Source organism: Babylonia areolata, chromosome 26 (genome assembly GCF_041734735.1).
Source record: "Babylonia areolata isolate BAREFJ2019XMU chromosome 26, ASM4173473v1, whole genome shotgun sequence".
Classification (NCBI taxonomy): domain Eukaryota; kingdom Metazoa; phylum Mollusca; class Gastropoda; order Neogastropoda; family Buccinidae; genus Babylonia; species Babylonia areolata.
In genome coordinates, this window is record NC_134901.1 from 46,229,768 (window position 1) to 46,251,914 (window position 22,147).

The 22,147-nt window shown below is 41.5% G+C and overlaps 1 protein-coding gene across 5 annotated transcripts in view; it reads right to left on the reverse strand.

Moving 5' to 3' along the window:
* The window catches only part of LOC143300231 (kinesin-like protein KIF28), a 111,676-nt gene that overhangs the window by 7,054 nt on the left and 82,475 nt on the right, over window positions 1-22,147 (reverse strand). For 3 of the 5 annotated variants that reach the window (XM_076613810.1, XM_076613811.1, XM_076613813.1), the window contains one exon: window positions 21,494-21,622. In XM_076613810.1, coding sequence (XP_076469925.1) covers window positions 21,494-21,622 — 129 coding nt within the window. Of the gene's footprint in view, window positions 1-3,678; window positions 3,754-9,453; window positions 9,487-21,493; window positions 21,623-22,147 lie in introns of all 5 variants that reach the window. The other 2 variants (XM_076613812.1, XM_076613814.1) reach the window with 2 other exon arrangements.

The window sequence follows — 22,147 nt, forward strand, 5'->3', positions numbered from 1 at the left end:
TGAATGCACAGCGACACATCTCCTGCTATGATCCCACCCCTTCAAACTATTTCAAAGAAAAATCCCTCATGCAAAGCAAAACGTTCAAAGTTGACGGTGAAGTTCACTTTCAGTTCTTTCTCAGTTTCCACAAACAATTAAAGGTAACTGCAGGCCAATGATGCATACACTCACACATGTACACATGCTGGTACATGCACTTATGCACATGGAAAGGCACACAGACACGCAAACAACAAATGTACACAGACATATGCCAACAAGAAGACAGAATCACACGGTTCTAAAAAAAAAGAAGTCATTTCTTGGATCAGGCTGGCATAATCTCTCTCTCTCTTTTTTTTTTTTTTTTACTTTGGGGAAAGAAAACCTATCTCCATATTCTGGAAATCTTTGTTGCAATGCAATAATCACTCCAAAATTCAAACATCACCAACTGAGAAAAGAGATGGATGTTTGTAGGAATGGCGAATGATAGAGAAACAGACTGTACGCCTGTAGCTAGAACAGATACATTGTACATCAAGCTCAGAATGGCTGGATATGTTCGACGAGGAATACGTGTTGTAATAAACGTCTCCTGAAGCAACATGCAGTAATACAACTAAGCCCTTGTAATACTGAGCTGCAGTGAGTGAGAGGAAAAAAAAAAAAGGTAGACAGATGACAAGCAAAGAAACGAGAGGAGTGCCAGAATGAACGAAAAGTATGAACTCAGAAAAGACACGGACTTTGAAGACTCAGATGGAGACACAACACAACACAGACCCCCCACCACCCACCAAACACAGTTGCCCTGAGGTCAAGACCCAGGGCGACGACACCCAGAGACACCATGACCCAACACCCATGCAACAACCGCTGGAGACAGAATGAGCAGAATCCATTCCCTTCACACAAACAGACAGACGTAGTGTTCTCATGCAAAACAACGAAAACAACCAAAATTATTCAACTGGGTGCGAAGATTTTCACCCAAATGAGATGCGAAATGATTTCTGAGACAGTACTAACTGACTGAAATCAAACAGAATGATCTCCAAACATGCAGGATGACCCAATCAACTGAAGCTGGGGCAGAAACTGTATACTAGACATCTGAAAGAAGAAACACGGAAAAAACTAAACAAAACAAACAGAAGAATCTCTCCTTCCCCAACAAAATCAACACAAGATGTGGCCAAAAATCTGCAGTTGTTCATTGCACCAACTCAAAAGGCTAGTTTCATCTCAAGTAAGCAATCTCCAGATGATACTGAGATTTAAACAAAATAATTTGTGAATGCAGAAGCCGTCTGTGCGATGCAAAGTGATATAAATGTGAAAGGAATCAGACCATAATGTTTGATGAGCTACATATAGAAAAACACCCTATGTTTTATGCTGACTGCAATGGTTTAAGCATTTAATAATGCACCTGTGTCACACTTTTTTTAGACAAAAGTAAGCAAGCATGCAGCAAAATGTGTTCACTGGACGATAGGGTCAACTGCAGCTATCTTTCTGTTATCCCATGATCTGTTTTCATGTGTTATCCCAAACATAGTTGCACTCTTTAAGTTATACTGTTTCATGACTAACTTAGAGCCAAATTGCACTGGCTCTTGGTGCTGCAGCCTTGGGGGCTAGCTGGCCTTTGGGAACCATCTGTAAAGCCGACTGTCTTAAAGCCCTCTTGATTGAGAGAGTAGGGATTCAACTTGGCCAAGACACTCTCCACTTATCAAGTTCCAGTCCAGACAGTCAGGACAGCAGTTTCCTCCTCAGCTGATCTGGCAGTTACAGTCAGACATGACAGACCATCATGCACTTCATGTTTGCCTTTAAGCACTCCACGGCAATACTGTTTGGACATCCCCTCTTCCCTCCAAACCACCTCTCCCCCCCCCCCCCCACAAACTGTCCACATACACACACTGCTCCCCTTTCCTCCCCACCACCACCCTCCACAAACTGTCCACATACACACACTGCTCCCCTTTTCTCCCCACCACCACCCTCCACAAACTGTCCACATACACACACTGCTCCCCTTTCCTCCCCACCACCACCCTCCACAAACTCTCCACATACACACACTGCTCCCCTTTCCTCCCCCCCCCACCCTCCACAAACTGTCCACATACACACACTGCTCCCCTTTCCTCCCCCCCCCACCCTCCACAAACTGTCCACATACACACACTGCTCCCCTTTCCTCCCCACCACCACCCTCCACAAACTGTCCACATACACACACTGCTCCCCTTTCCTCCCCACCACCACCCTCCACAAACTGTCCACATACACACACTGCTCCCCTTTTCCTCCCCACCACCACCCTCCACAAACTGTCCACACACACTGCTCCCCTTTCCTCCCCACCACCACCCTCCACAAACTGTCCACATACACACTGCTCCCCTTTTCCTCCCCACCACCACCCTCCACAAACTCTCCACACACACACTGCTCCCCTTTCCTCCCCACCACCACCCTCCACAAACTGTCCACATACACACACTGCTCCCCTTTCCTCCCCACCACCACCCTCCACAAACTGTCCACATACACACACTGCTCCCCTTTCCTCCCCACCACCACCCTCCACAAACTGTCCACATACACACACTGCTCCCCTTTCCTCTCCACCACCACCCTCCACAAACTCTCCACATACACACACTGCTCCCCTTTCCTCCCCACCACCACCCTCCACAAACTCTCCACATACACACACTGCTCCCCTTTTCTCCCCACCACCACCCTCCACAAACTGTCCACATACACACACTGCTCCCCTTTTCTCCCCACCACCACCCTCCACAAACTGTCCACAACACACACTGCTCCCCTTTTCTCCCCACCACCACCCTCCACAAACTGTCCACATACACACACTGCTCCCCTTTCCTCCCCACCACCACCCTCCACAAACTGTCCACATACACACACTGCTCCCCTTTCCTCCCCACCACCACCCTCCACAAACTGTCCACATACACACACTGCTCCCCTTTTCTCCCCACCACCACCCTCCACAAACTGTCCACATACACACACTGCTCCCCTTTCCAAACACTTGTATGTGTACGAAAACAAATGGGCACCCCTGTATGTGTGTGTTCACACATAACCCTCAAGCTTATCTGCATACACATGCATGCTCTGTCTCTCCCTCCCCTTCACCATCTTTCTCTGTCTCTCTCTGTCTCTGTCTCTCTCAAGAATACACCTGCTGTATCAGACAAACAAGGCAGATTTCTGCTGCAGTATTTCCTGAAGCAAAGCGATAACTCCACATGTGTGAACCAACTTTCTGTCTGCGCTTCAAAACCTTTTCAATCCGCACTTCTAGTTTAAGCCAGAGAAGAAGATGAAGAAGCCAGCAGGAAAAAAAAAACACAAAAAAAAAACACACATAAAAAACCACCCTAAAACAAAGGTCACAAAGAGAAGGAGAAAGAGCTGCGCAATGAGATGAGAGATTAAACGGAAAGCCATTATTAGCACGCACCCACACCCACAATGCACCCTGGCAACCAGCAAAGCCGCTGGGCGAGAACCCTTTTGTTTCCAACACAGGTGAAGAGAAGGGTTAACACAGGCCACTGTTCAACTCAGAAAAAAAAGAAAAAAGAAAGAAAAAAAGGACTGAGAAAGGAGTGAGTGAAGGGAGGACCGAGTGGCCAGGCTTACGCTGTCCTTTCTCTGCGAGCTATTCACCGCTGATTCCTCCTGTTTTTCACGCACGGCTTTTTGTGCCTTTAGCATCTGAAAACAACGCCAATCCAAGTCAACACTTTTAGGCACACACACGACTTCAAAAAACCCCAAAGATTTTTATATCCATCATCTGCTTTGGGGCACTTCAAGTACAATTCACAATATACTCGATACCTGAAGTCAAGACTGATTTTTTTTTTTTTTTTTTTTTTTTTGTGTGTGTGCACCGACAGCTTCAAAGCGAGATTCACAACATAAATTACAACTATTGCACAACTAGGCACTGACAGCAGCGTACCAAATCATTCACAACAAAACGTACGTTACAACTACTTCACAACTAGCTGCTGACAGCAGCGTACCAAATCATTCACAAGAAAACGTACATTACGACTACTTCACTACTAGCTGCTGACAGCTGCATATCAAAGCAATCTTTAATCATTCCTTGACAATTCATAGGCAATGCTACCTGAATTCTAAAAAAAAAGCACTATCCAATTGTTACATATTTCCTGTGCATGCCAATGTCACTGAATCGTTGTAGCCATTTTCTGTATGTGCTCTAAACCACTGATATTTTATGCACACACTTGCATTTATTTCAGGTTCACTTTTTGGGGTGAAAGCTGAAAGGAAACAAAACCCAATAAAATCTAAAGAAAAAAGCTTCTGCACATTCCAAAAGTTGGACAATTTTCAACAGTTAAACTTGAACAGAATTACAAGCTGAGGAACAGAAATCAGAAACAAAAGATCTCTTCAGACACACAAATGCTCACACATACAAAAAGGCTGTTTCAACTATAGTCTACATAGAAGAACTTTCCAAGGGGAGATGAGAGGGGTTTGGAAGGGGCAAGTAAACAAACAAACATTTAAGCCATTAATGACGTCAGTTCATTGTAACTCACACAGACCAACTAACCAACCAAACTAAAACCCCTGTGCGATCGAAAAACTAAACACTTCCCTCAAAGACATGCAAATTTTAAGAATCTTTAAGCAAACTACAACTGGATCAAAACATCTGAAAATAAAGCACATATTTACTTAACTCGATTTTTCACCACATCACACAAATACATTGCACAGTTGTGATCAACGTTTATACTTGAACTTCGATGTACTGTTACCTTAATTATGTAAGGTAATTTGGAATAAACAAACACATACATACACACCCAACAAACACGCATACAAATGCATGAACACAGATACATCACACAGGTAAACCAACACACAGCACACATAACATATATTCACATACATAAAGAAATACCACACACATACTTACATATGTAAACATACAACACACATCGACTCAGATAAGTAAACAAACACTCCACACATATACTTCACATAATTATGCAAAGCAAAAACCACAAATATATGCAGGTATGTAAACACGCCAAATATCATGCATCTAAATAAGAAACACAAAAAAAGTACCAATGTGCATTCAAACAAATGTCATTCCAGATTCCCACCAACTCTCTAAACAAACCCCCAAAATTCTATTCTAAACATCTATGCAATCATATTATATACAAGGCAAAAAAATATTTACTATAAATGAAATATACTCAACAAAAAAAACAAAACAGGATACATATATAGAACCTGGAACAATTCGATGTCTGAAAAAAAAAAAGAAAGAAAAAGAAAAACAACCTTGTACTGAACGTGATGTAAGCACATTTGTAGATGGTCACCTACATCAAATGCGTGCTGTGTAAGCCAAAAAATGACAGCAAAGATGTTGCGAGTCCCAAGCAGCATTGTGCAGAACGAGAGATTCTGCTCTGCTTGGAAATCATACATTCTGTTTTAGCATGGATAAACCAAACTGCAAGAAAAAAAAAAAAGAGAAAGGAATAGGGTCATCCTGTATAATCACTATGCTCTCTCATGAAAGACTAGTCTGCCATGAAACTGATGCTGTAAAACTGCACTAGAAGCAAACTGTCCACTTTAATCTAAACATCTAAATCAGAGGAAAGTACACAGTAAACACACACATACACACAGCTATATCGTTAAGACAGACAGGAAGATATAAAGATTGCTTCACACAGTACGGATGAAAAACTGGACAGATGAAAAAATATTTTTGATAGAGACAGAGACTCAGACCAATACACTTACACACACACACACAAACCCATAGCGATGAACACATATAGAGGGGCTCAGACATACAGACAGAAACACACACGCACCGTTAACAGTTGTACAACTTACACAAAATGGGAAAAACCAGCACCCTTAGTAAAGCTTAGAATCTGAGCGCTTTTGGAAAAGAAAGCATGGAGAGAAAAACCTGTTAAGATATGATAAAAAGACTTCAGCAGTTAGGTAAACCTCAATATATCCCCCCCCCCCCCCAACTAAAAAGAAAAAAGAGAGAAAAATGTAATCTTTTCATCAGAAAGAAAAGTAAAAGGAGAAAATACCAATACAACAAAAATAAAAACCAGATCTACATGCACTGGAACCATACAAATCACTTTACATTGATGCTTGGGACAAAACACAGTATAAAACACTGTACAAATCCACCTCATGAGAAAATGCAGTATAAAATCCTGTCCTCCTAGTCCACCTAATGTTCATGAGAAAATACAGTATAAAATACTGTCCTAGTCCGCCAAATGTTTATGAGAAAATACAGTATGAAATACTGTCCTAGTCCGCCAAATGTTTATGAGAAAATACAGTATGAAATACTGTCCTAGTCCATCTCATGAGAAAATACAGTATGAAATACTGTCCTAGTCCACCTAATGTTTATGAGAAAATACAGTATGAAATACTGTCCTAGTCCATCTCATGAGAAAATACAGTATAAAATACTGTCCTTGTCCACCGAATGTTTATGAGAAAATACAGTGTGAAACAGCGTCCTAAAGGCAGTGTACAAAATGCTGTCCTATCAGCCGATGCTTTCCCTTCAAGATGCACATGCCACAGAGGTCCACGGGTCTGGTCAGGTTTCTGTGGAAAGTGCGGGTCAGGTTCTAGATTATCTATAGTGGAAAGCGAGGGTCAAATTCTAGATTATCTATTGCCGAAAGTGAGGGTTAAAAGTCGATAATTCACTGTGGAAAGTTTGGATCATGTTCTGGATTATTCACTACCTCCCTCCCCCTGCCAAACATTGGGACTTCAATCATTTTTTATCTTACAGCATTGCAAACAACAACAAACAATAACAACAACAAAGAAAACAACAAACCTCCAACTGACATAAACTGGAGGTGAGTGGGAGACCCGCCAGTTCTATGATTACAGGTTGTTTGTTTGGTCTCATTTTTTCATATACAGACAGAATTAAACACACAACATAACCTCGGAGATGGCTGGTACAAATGGAAAACCTGAACACGTCAAATGGAATTAAAATGTGAACCAACATACAAGCACAGTAACTTTAGTTTTGCTTAACTTGAAGCGGATGCTGCGTGACGCTATTCAACAGCCAGCGCGCACACAGGTACATGGGAAGCACAGAGAAACGAAACCAAATGAAATGAATCAAAGTACTTCACTTCACCATGATAGTCAGCTAAGCAAATATACATGCTTTTTTTTCTTCTGGCCAGCCCTGGGGAAGAAAGAGACTTTCCCATTAAAAAAAACAACAACAGAGCTCTTGTGTCTGTTCACAGACATCTGATTTGCGTCTAGTTTTTGAAAAGTGTAATGGAAATGATAATGTCAGTGTCTTCCATCTAGATGCACTAAACAATTTTTTTTTTAAAAGCAACAACATTTTTACATTCCATAGAGAAGGCGATCAGGGCTTTTTTTGCTATTTCTTTGGTCTGTGTGTTTTCTATTCACGGACGGTTCTCTGCAGTGAAGTTTAATGTCTAACAAGTGTTTCCCTGTCTGCTCTTTCTAAAATATTTTTTCTAGTTGTTCTGAGTGTGAGTGTGAGTGTGAGTGTGAGTGTGTGTGTGTGTGTGTGTGTGTGTGTGTGTGTGTGTGTGTGCTCATGCGTGCTTGTGAGATTGTGTGTGTGTGTGTGTGTGTGTGAGAAAAACTGGTCAAGGTATGTATAGTTCCAATGACTGTTAATTTATTGCTTTTGTTTTTCTGATGATTTCTATTTTCTTATTTTTAGAAAAAAAGGTGGGTGGATGGGGGTGGGGGAACGGGAAACAGACAAGGAATGATTACTGAATGTTTAAAAAAAAAAAAAAAAAAAAAAAGAGAAGAAAAACCCTTATCAATATAACTGATGCAGAAAGCAAAAGAATAGCTAAGCTTCAATGCACACAATGTAGTATCATCATGAAACATTACCAAGCCAGTCAATCAGGAATGAAGGTAGTTAGGAAGAGCATGGGGTGGGGTGGGGTGGGGGCAACAGATAAAGGATACAGGGGTGGGGGAGGGGCAGGGGGGCAGTAGGATTGAGAGCAGAAGGTTATAGGAAGGGAACACAGGGCCAGAAGGATTGAGAGCAGAAGGTTATAGGAAGGGAATACAGGGCCAGGGGTGGGGGAGGGGCAGGGGGTCAGAAGGATTGAGAGCAGAAGGTTATAGGAAGGGAACACAGGGCCAGGGGTGGGGGAGAGGCAGGGGGGGGGGGTCAGAAGGATTGAGAGCAGAAGGTTATAGGAAGGGAACACAGGGCCAGGGGTGGGGGAGGGGGGGGGCAGAAGGATTGAGAGCAGAAGGTTATAGGAAGGGAACACAGGGCCAGGGGTGGGGGAGGGGCGGGGGTGGGGGGGTGGGGGGGGGCAGAAGGATTGAGAGCAGAAGGTTATAGGAAGGGAACACAGGGCCAGGGGTAGGGGGGGGGGGGGTCAGAAGGATTGAGAGCAGAAGGTTATAGGAAGGGAACACAGGGCCAGGGGTGGGGTGGGGGGGGGGGGTCAGAAGGATTGAGAGCAGAAGGTTATAGGAAGGGAACACAGGGCCAGGGGTGGGGGAGAGGCAGGGGGGGCAGAAGGATTGTGAGCAGAAGGTTCTAGGAAGGGAACACAGGGCCAGGGGTGGGGGAGGGGGGGGGGGGCAGAAGGATTGAGAGCAGAAGGTTATAGGAAGGGAACACAGGGCCAGGGGTGGGGGAGAGGCAGGGGGGGGGGGGTCAGAAGGATTGAGAGCAGAAGGTTATAGGAAGGGAACACAGGGCCAGGGAAAATTGAAAAAAAAAAAAAAAGAAAAAAAAAAAGAACACCAGCATTTTTCGACCAGAGATGTACAATAACTACTTAGCCAAGGCTCTGTGAAAAGAGCCAGAGAATCCGTGAACAGATCAATAATAAACCTACGAATCAACACCCAAATCAGTTCTCCTGCATGGGCATTACTCGTCACATCTTTTGCAGGCGTAGTGTTCTATAGGGCACAACAGACCAAAGCAGAAACCTGCATACCTCAGTCTTGAAAAATCACTTCTTTTGTATGATTTGATTTTATTATTATTATTATTTTTTTTTAACCAGGAAAAGCATTCTAGATAACAAAGTATTTTCACACTGATCAAAGTTTATAACCTTTATCTTTCATCATGCACAGATCACACAAACTGACAAAAACCAACAGAGGATTATACATGGTCTTTGCTTAGAACTGGCAATGGACAGGAACCAGTAAGCAGAGAAAGAATGGGGTTAATGACGATACTGCCTGTTAACATACACTGTTCCATACACAACACGCAGCAAAAACCAGAATCGCTTTCGCAGCAAGCAAGGGTTTATCAAGATATTTTTTGTCAATGACCAATCTTACATCCAGCTGGGAGTGTCGTTGCAGAGCGAGCATCTGCAAACGGCCATATTCTCAATCAGCATTCATCATGATAGAACAGTAACAGGTCCTAAGTCGCTGCTCTAAAAATAGATGGATGGCTCATCAGCCAGGAAAGTTGAAGCCAACTAGACGCCATATTGATACTTGTATCCTGCTGTCATTCCGGTGAGAAGTTGTATGCTAACTGGTAGTAGTTTCTGAACTGTAACCGTGTATCTTTGATGAAATTGTGTTATGCTTGCCCCCACGAGATGCCACATGTTGTGTCTTAAATCATATCTGCCAATGGTTTATCTACCAAAGTTATCACAGGAAAACACTGCAGTGACATGTGCAAATTTGCTGTGGAGGCACACACAGGAATGTCAGCTTAACTAACACCACGAGCAAGTGAAAGCTTGACTTTAAGCCAGCAGAGCGCTCGGCTACATATATGAAGTCACCGCTTTGTGCTATACTGACACATTGGATTCAGTTAGCAAACGGGCTCAAAGAAGGAATGCGCTATCCACCTTTGGGGGTTTTTTTGTTTGTTTTTTTTTAGATCAGTGGCCCTAAGTCAGTAAAGAGGTGTGTGTTCTGTTAAACTGGTACCACAAAACAGCTTGGTGTGTGATTATCATTACTGGGCCAGTGGGAAGAATGTGGGTAGTGCCATCTTTTGCAACGTGAACCCCACTTCAGTCTCTGGCCCAGCTCTGCTCAGTTTAGTTCCCCCTTCTTTTGTCACCTCTGGTCACAGGGCTTGGCGTTCCACACACCGACACGGACACACATGGTATTACAGGTACCAAACTGACTGCATGGAAACTAATGATGAGACAAACACCAACATGGACACACATGGTATCACAGGCACCAAAGTGACTGCATGGAAACTAATGATGAGACAATCACCAACATGGACACACATGGTATCACAGGCACCAAAGTGACTGCGTGGAAACTAATGATGAGACAAACACCAACATGGACACACATGGTATTACAGGTACCAAACTGACTGCATGGAAACTAATGATGAGACAATCACCAACATGGACACACATGGTATTACAGGTACCAAACTGACTGCGTGGAAACTAATGATGAGACAAACACCAACATGGACACACATGGTATCACAGGCACCAAACTGACTGCATGGAAACTAATGATGAGACAATCACCAACATGGACACACATGGTATCACAGGCACCAAAGTGACTGCATGGAAACTAATGATGAGACAATCACCAACATGGACACACATGGTATCACAGGCACCAAAGTGACTGCATGGAAACTAAAGATGAGACAAGACTTTGCTGCAAACGGCTGGCACAAAAGCTTTTCTGTGAAAGATGTGCTGGCCACTGTTAAAGCAAGTTCTAAAACGCTAAGAACCATGGAAATCAGTAACGACAACAGCAACAAAGTCCAGAGAGGCAAAACAAGGTATCACCATTAGTACTAATGCACACCCGTAATTCTACTGGTGAGATTATGTCTGATTCAGTTGCACACCCATAGTTCTATTGGTAACATTGTGTCTGATTCAAACAAACCACCATAATTCTGCTGGTGAGATCAGGTCTGGTTCAATCATCACAAGCCTTTCAATCACACACACACATCATGACCGGTGAATCCAAGAACGTACCACCGTAATGCATTTTGATAAACAAAAGTCACTGTGCCTCCTCTGTCACATCGCCTCCACTCTGCTCATCTCAGATCCTATCGTTGTCCCAACACTAAGCGTCCAGAGGGCTCATCAATGTACTGTATTATATTGCATTGCATTGCATTGCATTGCATTGTCTTATCTTGTCTTGTAGTATTCTGTTGCAGTGTTTTGTTTTGCATTGCGCTGTATTGTGTTGTATTGTGTTGCTTTGCATTGTATTGAATTGTACTGAATTCTTTTTGCATTGCTTTGTAATGTACTGTATTGAACTGTATTGTATTTTATTGCACTGTTTTGTATTGTATTGTACTGCACTGCCTTGTAATGCATTGCATTGCATTGCGTTGCGTTGTATTGCACTACTCTTTTGTCACAACAGATTTCTCTGTGTGAAACGTGGGCTGCTCTCCCCATGGACAGCGCGTCACTGAGGTCACCGTCACACTTTTCTTTCTGCTTGCCAGTGTACTGGTCTTCCTATCAAAGTGGATTTCTCTGCACAACTTTGCCAGGAACAACCCTTTTTCTTGTCACGGGGTTCTTTAACATGCGCAAAGTGCATACTGCACATGGAACCTCAGTTTATCGTCTCATCTAACTGACTTGTGTCCGGACTCCAGACCTCCACACACGGCCCAGAGCAGGGGGATGAAATACTGACGAGCGTGGGAGTTGAACCAGCGCACTCAGATTCTCTCACTGCCGAGGAGGAAGCGTTACCCACTAAGCCACCACCACTCCACTGACAACCTTACACATGTCAGCCTTCAGTGAGGCCTCCCATCAGAGGAGACCCTGTACTTCAGGCCAGTCACCTGTGGTAATCTACAGTGGGGACTAAGTCTGCACACACGTTTTGAATGCTCAATTCACATTTAAACCATCATATATAAAAAAAAAAAAAGTGAAATGAGTGAAAACGCCAGTGCGTGGTTGTGTTTGTCATGAAGGAAATTGTAATTTGAAGTGAACGATTAAATTGGTTAAAAACAATTATTACCATCATCATCATCAGAAGAAGAGGAAGTGGAACAATGTTAATATACATATGTTACATATCATTAACATACAATTTTTTTTCTTATCAAGGCTCACCTGGCATTCTACAAGAGCATGAAAACTAAACCACACTTTTCTTTCCTTCAGTTCCGAACTCATGAAGGAATCGCTGAAGCTTCCAAGTCCTTATTTCTCAAGGAAGGTGATTTATTCTGTCAAAATGATGACTTGGGAGTTGTGTCCCTTAAAGTGTTGTGACCAGCTCCTGATCCAGACCTCCAGCTGAGGGGAAAATGGTGGACAATCAATGAACCTCAGCTCCTGAATCATGATGCTGTTGTTTCTCTTTTCTTCGTTTTTGCCGTCATCAGTCCCTAATATCTGCACATTTTCATGACCTGGACATCAAGGTTACATTTCCCTTGATATCCCCCATGCTCCAATGCTGGTTAATGGATTATCAAACTCGGTACACCTGCTTTTAAGCATTTCTGTTCAAGACTTGGGCATATCATGTGTCAAATTACGTTAAAATCTTCCATGCTCCCACAAGAGTTAAAGGTCATTCAGCCTTGAAACTTGGATACATTTTCCAGATTTTATCCTGAAAACTAAAAAAGGGATATATATATAAAAAAGAACCACCAGAAGTCCTACACACAGAACTCAGCTGCTTTCCCGGCTCTCCACAAACATGCTAACACATTTGCAGAGTTGCAACCACTGGACAAAGAAGTTTTGACTGCAGCAGTCAACGCTACAAGTAAAACGGTGTAAACTGCTTATTCTGCCATAATTTCAAACAAACTTCAAGTACTGCATCACAGGAAGTTCAAAGAGTAGTCTTCTCCTGACACTCTTGCATGGTGAAGTTCTGCTTTTGTCCATTGTCTGCAGCAACAGTCAAAAACTGAAACCAGTAGTCATGACAACTAATTTGTTGGCTGCAGTCCATGGATGGAATTTCATGGGAACCGACAAATGATTGGTTGTGGTAAGAAATGTGTTAATTAAGAATGAACCTCCAAACCAGTGACTTCCCTGACAAGACTCTCAGATCAGACTTCTTGTCCACTGTGACCCACTTCACATACAAACTCCCATGGCCCAACACAAGACTCTCAGATCAGACTTGCTGTCCACTGTGACCCACTTCACATACAAACTCCCATGGCCCAACACAAGACTCTCAGATCAGACTTGCTGTCCACTGTGACCCACTTCACATACAAACTCCCATGGCCCAACACAAGACTCACAGATCAGACTTGCTGTCCACTGTGACCAACTTCACATACAAACTCCCCTGGCCCAACACAAGACTCACAGATCAGACTTGCTGTCCACTGTGACCAACTTCACATACAAACTCCCCTGGTCCAACACAAGACTCACAGATCAGACTTGCTGTCCACTGTGACCAACTTCACATACAAACTCCCCTGGTCCAACACAAGACTCACAGATCAGACTTGCTGTCCACTGTGACCCACTTCACATACAAACTCCCCTGGCCCAACACAAGACTCTCAGATCAGACTTGCTGTCCACTGTGACCCACTTCACATACAAACTCCCCTGGCCCAACACAAGACTCTCAGATCAGACTTGCTGTCCACTGTCACCAACTTCACATACAAACTCCCATGGCCCAACCCATGTTAGCGGCAGTAAGTCTAAGACTGGGAAGCAAACTAGAGGGAACTAAGGAGAAATCTCATCTAAACAACAACCAAAAATCCATGTATCAAGCAGATAGTTGAAAAAAATACAAGAAGGAAAAAAAAAGAAGTAAAATACTGTCATGAAATATATGTGAGAAGTTTAGGAGTGGGTTAACTCGGTTAAGAAAAAATGGATGAAGAAACCAAAGATATGGTTTAAAGAAATACTTGAAGAGTCTTCCCAGGGAAAGAAACAAATGCTGCCAAATTCCTCAAGCCATGTGTGTACACACCACCCTCTCCCTTATGGGGGACCTGGAAAACAATGCTGAGTGACCTCTGGACTTGTTCACATTCTGATTCCTCCACTCTACAGGCCAGAATCTGCAGAATCCTCTGTCATATTTTTTTGTTGTGGTTGAAAATATTTCCAGTCTCTTCCAAACAGTTTATTTACTCCGATGGTCTGACAGTGTAATATTCAGATACAGGCAACATTTGATTTTTCTTCTTTCTTTACATTACACAACCAACATCCTCTGTCATGGCTGATGCATGCTGGGAATGTTCACGCTGCCACAACGGCATGGATGACAGGATCTTTAACATGCATGTTTGATATTCTGCATGCTTATTCACACGGCTGTGGATCAAACTCAGGAAACTTGGGGGAGCAACCAGTGCTTTAACTCTCTCCATACGAACGGCGAAACAGACGACGTTAACAGCGTTTCACCCCAATTACCATCATCAAAATATTGCAAGCGGAAGGCTCTTATACTGAAGAGGTGAATGTTGGCAAAGAAAACCACAATTCTGACGACGGAAGCTAAAGGTTGGGTCGTTCAGACACCCACTGGACATCCGAGGGGTCTGTGTAGAGGAGAAGAGAGGACTGGCCGTACTGAGTGAGTTAACCATTCAGCCACTGCAGCCTTCAGTTTGTGAGACGAATGTCTGGAGGTGAGACTGAATGCCAAGACAAGGAAAACAATGGTGATGGAGTCTTCAAGTATATAAACTGTTATTGGTTCTAAATGGTTAAAATCAAATACAACTTCCATACCTTCAGTATAGCTTATTATTTTACAAGTAAGATTCTATGCTACTTCAATGTACATTGACGATAAACGAGAACAAAAAAAAAAAAAATCTGCGTGGTGCCGAAAAAAAAAATCATAGATTTTTTCTACACTAGTTTTCAAATCAGATCTTACAAGATACATTTTGTTAATGGTTTAGCTTCCACTGCGTGCAGAAACGACGACCTCTGTTTGGGCCTCCAGGGCGGTGACACAGCCACAAGAAATCTTAAAACCAGAAACCAGTGGAAATGACGAATCATCCAGCAAACTGGGAGGGTTAATAACGACTAGATTGTTACGCAGAAGGAAACTAGTCGGAGGAACAGCGTTATACAGCACAGCAGGTTATCCATAGAGTCTGTCTCACTTCTGAGCGCGAGTCCTTCTGCAGGGCTAAGGCCTGGAAAATGTTTGAAACACTTGTCAAGTTACCACTTGACACCCCCCAAGCTAATAATTGTACACTGTTAATAAATATAAATCAAATCATTGGCTTTAGTTAATAATGATAATCAAATCATTGGCTTCAGTTCTGTAATAGGTAATTCCATGTTCCTAATACCATATTCAACATAACAGAAGCTGCTAAAACTGTGACGTAAATCTGATTTGCATTATCACTCGCACAAACGCATACATTCACACTGAATAAAGATTCCAGCTGTATTCACTTCATGGCCATTCTCAAGACAACTCTTCTAAAGAGTAAGGAATGGTGGCAGGGAGAGAAATTCATAAGATACAATGCCTATCATGTGGGGAAATATTCTGGTCATTGACCACTTCTACATGTCATAAGATACAATGCCTATCATATGGGGAACTATTCTGGTCATTGACCACTTCTACATGTCATAAGATACAATGCCGATCATATGGGGAAATATTCTGGTCATTGACCACTTCTACATGTCATAAGATACAATGCCTATCATGTGGGGAAATATTCTGGTCATTGACCACTTCTACATGTCATAAGATACAATGCCTATCATGTGGGGAAATATTCTGGTCATTGACCACTTCTACATGTCATAAGATACAATGCCTATCATGTGGGGAAATATTCTGGTCATTGACCACTTCTAGATGTCATAAGATACAATGCCTATCATGTGGGGAAATATTCTGGTCATTGACCACTTCTACATGTCATAAGATACAATGCCTATCATGTGGGGAAATATTCTGGTCATTGACCACTTCTAGATGTCATAAGATACAATGCCTATCATGTGGGGAAATATTCTGGTCATTGACCACTTCTACATGTCATAAGATACAATGCCTATCATGTGGGGAAATATTCTGGTCACTGACCAGTTCTATATGTCATATATGTCATAAGATACAATGCCGATCATATGGGGAAATATTCTGGTCATTGACCACTTCTAGATGTCATAAGATACAATGCCTATCATATGGGGAAATATTCTGGTCATTGACCACTTCTACATGTCATAAGATACAATGCCTATCATGTGGGGAAATATTCTGGTCATTGACCACTTCTACATGTCATAAGATACAATGCCTATCATATGGGGAAATATTCTGGTCATTGACCACTTCTACATGTCATAAGATACAATGCCTATCATGTGGGGAAATATTCTGGTCATTGACCACTTCTAGATGTCATAAGATACAATGCTGATCATATGGGGAAATATTCTGGTCATTGACCACTTCTACATGTCATAAGATACAATGCCGATCATGTGGGGAAATATTCTGGTCATTGACCACTTCTACATGTCATAAGATACAATGCCTATCATGTGGGGAAATATTCTGGTCATTGACCACTTCTACATGTCATAAGATACAATGCCTATCATGTGGGGAAATATTCTGGTCATTGACCACTTCTACATGTCATAAGATACAATGCCTATCATGTGGGGAAATATTCTGGTCATTGACCACTTCTAGATGTCATAAGATACAATGCTGATCATATGGGGAAATATTCTGGTCATTGACCACTTCTACATGTCATAAGATACAATGCCTATCATGTGGGGAAATATTCTGGTCATTGACCACTTCTACATGTCATAAGATACAATGCCTATCATGTGGGGAAATATTCTGGTCATTGACCACTTCTACATGTCATAAGATACAATGCCTATCATGTGGGGAAATATTCTGGTCATTGACCACTTCTACATGTCATAAGATACAATGCCGATCATATGGGGAAATATTCTGGTCATTGACCACTTCTACATGTCATAAGATACAATGCCTGTCATATGGGGAAATATTCTGGTCATTGACCACTTCTATATGTCATAAGATACAATGCCGATCATATGGGGAAATATTCTGGTCATTGACCACTTCTACATGTCATAAGATACAATGCCTGTCATATAGGGAAATATTCTGGTCATTGACCACTTCTACATGTCATAAGATACAATGCCGATCATATGGGGAAATATTCTGGTCATTGACCACTTCTACATGTCATAAGATACAATGCCTATCATGTGGGGAAATATTCTGGTCATTGACCACTTCTACATGTCATAAGATACAATGCCTATCATGTGGGGAAATATTCTGGTCATTGACCACTTCTACATGTCATAAGATACAATGCCTATCATGTGGGGAAATATTCTGGTCATTGACCACTTCTAGATGTCATAAGATACAATGCTGATCATATGGGGAAATATTCTGGTCATTGACCACTTCTACATGTCATAAGATACAATGCCTATCATGTGGGGAAATATTCTGGTCATTGACCACTTCTACATGTCATAAGATACAATGCCTATCATGTGGGGAAATATTCTGGTCATTGACCACTTCTACATGTCATAAGATACAATGCCTATCATGTGGGGAAATATTCTGGTCATTGACCACTTCTACATGTCATAAGATACAATGCCTATCATGTGGGGAAATATTCTGGTCATTGACCACTTCTACATGTCATAAGATACAATGCCTATCATGTGGGGAAATATTCTGGTCATTGACCACTTCTACATGTCATAAGATACAATGCCTATCATGTGGGGAAATATTCTGGTCATTGACCACTTCTACATGTCATAAGATACAATGCTGATCATGTGGGGAAATATTCTGGTCATTGACCACTTCTACATGTCATAAGATACAATGCCTATCATGTGGGGAAATATTCTGGTCATTGACCACTTCTACATGTCATAAGATACAATGCCGATCATATGGGGAAATATTCTGGTCATTGACCACTTCCACATGTCATAAGATACAATGCCTGTCATATGGGGAAATATTCTGGTCATTGACCACTTCTACATGTCATAAGATACAATGCCTATCATGTGGGGAAATATTCTGGTCATTGACCACTTCTACATGTCATAAGATACAATGCCTATCATGTGGGGAAATATTCTGGTCATTGACCACTTCTACATGTCATAAGATACAATGCCTGTCATATGGGGAAATATTCTGGTCATTGACCAGTTCTACATGTCATAAGATACAATGCCTATCATGTGGGGAAATATTCTGGTCACTGACCAGTTCTATATGTCATATATGTCATAAGATACAATGCCTATCATATGGGGAAATATTCTGGTCATTGACCACTTCTACATGTCATAAGATACAATGCCTATCATGTGGGGAAATATTCTGGTCACTGACCAGTTCTATATGTCATATATGTCATAAGATACAATGCCTATCATGTGGGGAAATATTCTGGTCATTGACCACTTCTAGATGTCATAAGATACAATGCCTATCATGTGGGGAAATATTCTGGTCATTGACCACTTCTACATGTCACAAGATACAATGCCTATCATGTGGGGAAATATTCTGGTCATTGACCACTTCTACATGTCATAAGATACAATGCCGATCATATGGGGAAATATTCTGGTCATTGACCACTTCTACATGTCATAAGATACAATGCCTATCATGTGGGGAAATATTCTGGTCATTGACCAGTTCTACATGTCATAAGATACAATGCCTATCATGTGGGGAAATATTCTGGTCATTGACCACTTCTACATGTCATAAGATACAATGCCTATCATGTGGGGAAATATTCTGGTCATTGACCACTTCTACATGTCATAAGATACAATGCCTATCATGTGGGGAAATATTCTGGTCATTGACCACTTCTACATATCATAAGATACAATGCCTATCATGTGGGGAAATATTCTGGTCATTGACCACTTCTACATGTCATAAGATACAATGCCTATCATGTGGGGAAATATTCTGGTCATTGACCACTTCTACATGTCATAAGATACAATGCCTATCATGTGGGGAAATATTCTGGTCACTGACCACTTCTACATGTCATAAGATACAATGCCTATCATGTGGGGAAATATTCTGGTCATTGACCAGTTCTACATGTCATAAGATACAATGCCGATCATGTGGGGAAATATTCTGGTCATTGACCACTTCTACATGTCATAAGATACAATGCCTATCATGTGGGGAAATATTCTGGTCATTGACCACTTCTACATGTCATAAGATACAATGCCGATCATATGGGGAAATATTCTGGTCATTGACCACTTCTACATGTCATAAGATACAATGCCTATCATATGGGGAAATATTCTGGTCATTGACCAGTTCTACATGTCATAAGATACAATGCCTATCATGTGGGGAAATATTCTGGTCACTGACCAGTTCTATATGTCATATATGTCATAAGATACAATGCCTATCATATGGGGAAATATTCTGGTCATTGACCACTTCTACATGTCATAAGATACAATGCCTATCATATGGGGAAATATTCTGGTCATTGACCACTTCTAGATGTCATGCCCAGACAAAACAGGCAAGAAGGGAAGCTATTCATGTGAGTGACTTAGATCTGAAACATTTAAACTGTTGTTCAGTGCAGTCACAAGTGTCTTTCATATGTCTACACAAAGTAAGGTTGTAGAAAGATGTTACACAAAAGATTTTAATGCAAAAAACAACAACAACAACAAAAAAAACAACCCAAAAATGTCAAACCAAAAAATCATATTATATTTGCAAAATGTTGATTCACAAATAAGTGTGCCAGTGCAAACCTATGTAAAAGTTCAATAGCATGCAGAAGTACGTGAAGATGTACAAGTGTATGCACACATGCACAAACATAAGACCAATATGCCTTTATTCAACTACAGGCATATAAACAGAAACAACACACCAACGTAAAACACATGCACAACCATTGTCTTGCCTTCCATGCATTAGCACTCTATCCTGTAAAATGATATATATCAGCATCTCTCTTCATTGTGTGCGTGGAAATTTACTTGCACTTTCCCTGGGCATCTTTCGGACTGTGTGTAGGGGCATGCACCTCACATGTTAGTTGAAAACAACCACAAAAGAAGGAAACGCTGTCAGTTACTGGACCCCCACAACAAATTCACTCTTCTACCACACAAACCCATGTACTTTATATTTCTCAACACAATCATTTCAACACATGTAGGTCAGCTGTCTCTACATACACCACATGATTACTGTCACACAAATTATGATGTCTACAAAAGTTTTTTTTTTTTTTAATGTATGTCTGGTCGCTAGACACACATGCCACATCTATCCATACCCTTCGAGGGGGAGTCAAGTAAACCTGAGGCAAGGCTTTGTCCTGCAAAGTGCTTTCCAACTTATCACAGTGAAATAACCGACACATACATACACGGAACATAGGCACTAACTATCGACGCTTTAAGTGGCTCTATATACTTCATCATCGACAGCGAAAAAAAAGAAAATGCAGTATAGGTACTTCAGTATACATACTTCTAACAGTATGCATTACAACTGTTACAAATAAAATGACTGACAAGAAGAAAATGAAACAAAGGTGCCAAAATACAGACATCTGAATAGTTGATCAAATATATAGAAACTCATCACCTGATAATGTAACGCATGCAAACACACACACCCTCCCATATGTGCACATAAAAATTATGCACATACAATCACCATTTTTCCTTTGCACTTCACACACACACACACACACACATATATATATATATATATATATATATATATATGATATGGATACTTATATCATCATATATACATATATATATAGTGTGTGTGGGCACATACAATCACCATTTTCCTTTGTACTTCATGCACACACACACACACACACAGACTATATATATATATATATTCTAAATATATTTCCAAACATATATATCTTAAAAATAACAACAACAACCCAACGACCTTCAGACTAAATATATCATGTCATCATGTCTTTAAAACAATCTCCTGTAAAAAGAAAAAAAAAACAAAAAAAACCCCCAACAAACCAACAAACAACACCCCCTGCCCCCCCCCCCCCCCCCACCTCCCCACCATAACTCACAGCTGCCACATGACGTGAGGTAAAGACAGCAAAGAGGAACGGCAAAGGGGAAAAACACACACACACCACTCCACACCTCTCACACACAGCCCTGTAAAGCCCTCCAAACAGCTCAGGACAGGAGAAAAAAACCCAAACAAAACCACCAACAACACACCACCCTCACCACCCCCACCTTACCTGGTTCAGAAGCTGCACCCGAGTTTTGAGGCGAGTGCCCGTGCTGTTGGCCACCGCAGACACGGCGCGGAAAAAGGGAGCGAACTGCTGCTCTTCCGGCGCCTTCTTGGACCAATCGTCGCACAGTTGCTGTTCATGGGAAACAGGTCAAAAGTCGGCATCTGTCAGTTCTGATGTATCTTCAGGTGCAGCTCATATAATTCTCATTATTATCACTACTGCTACACTAATGATGCACAGTCTCAGACATTACTCTTGGACCACTCGTCGCACAGTTGCTGTTCACAACGAGAAAAAAAAATCCTGGGTGGGAAAAGTTGGCATCTAGTTGTCAGCTCAGACGTATCTTAATGTGCGACTGATATCATTTTCATTGTTACTATTGTTAACTAATGATGTACAGTCTCCCACATTATCATCAAATTATGGTTTTACTCTGTCACTACTGTTATCATTTAGAAAGAGTCTTGTTATCATCAAATTATCGTTTTACTCTGTCACTACTGTTATCATTTAGAAAGAGTCTTGTTCTAAACTGGTTGAAATAAAAACCAAAAAGACTTCCATACCTTCAATGGTGCTATAAAATTAAAAATAAGATTCTGTACTATCTAAATATGCATTGACAAAAATAAGGAAAAAAATATGCATCTC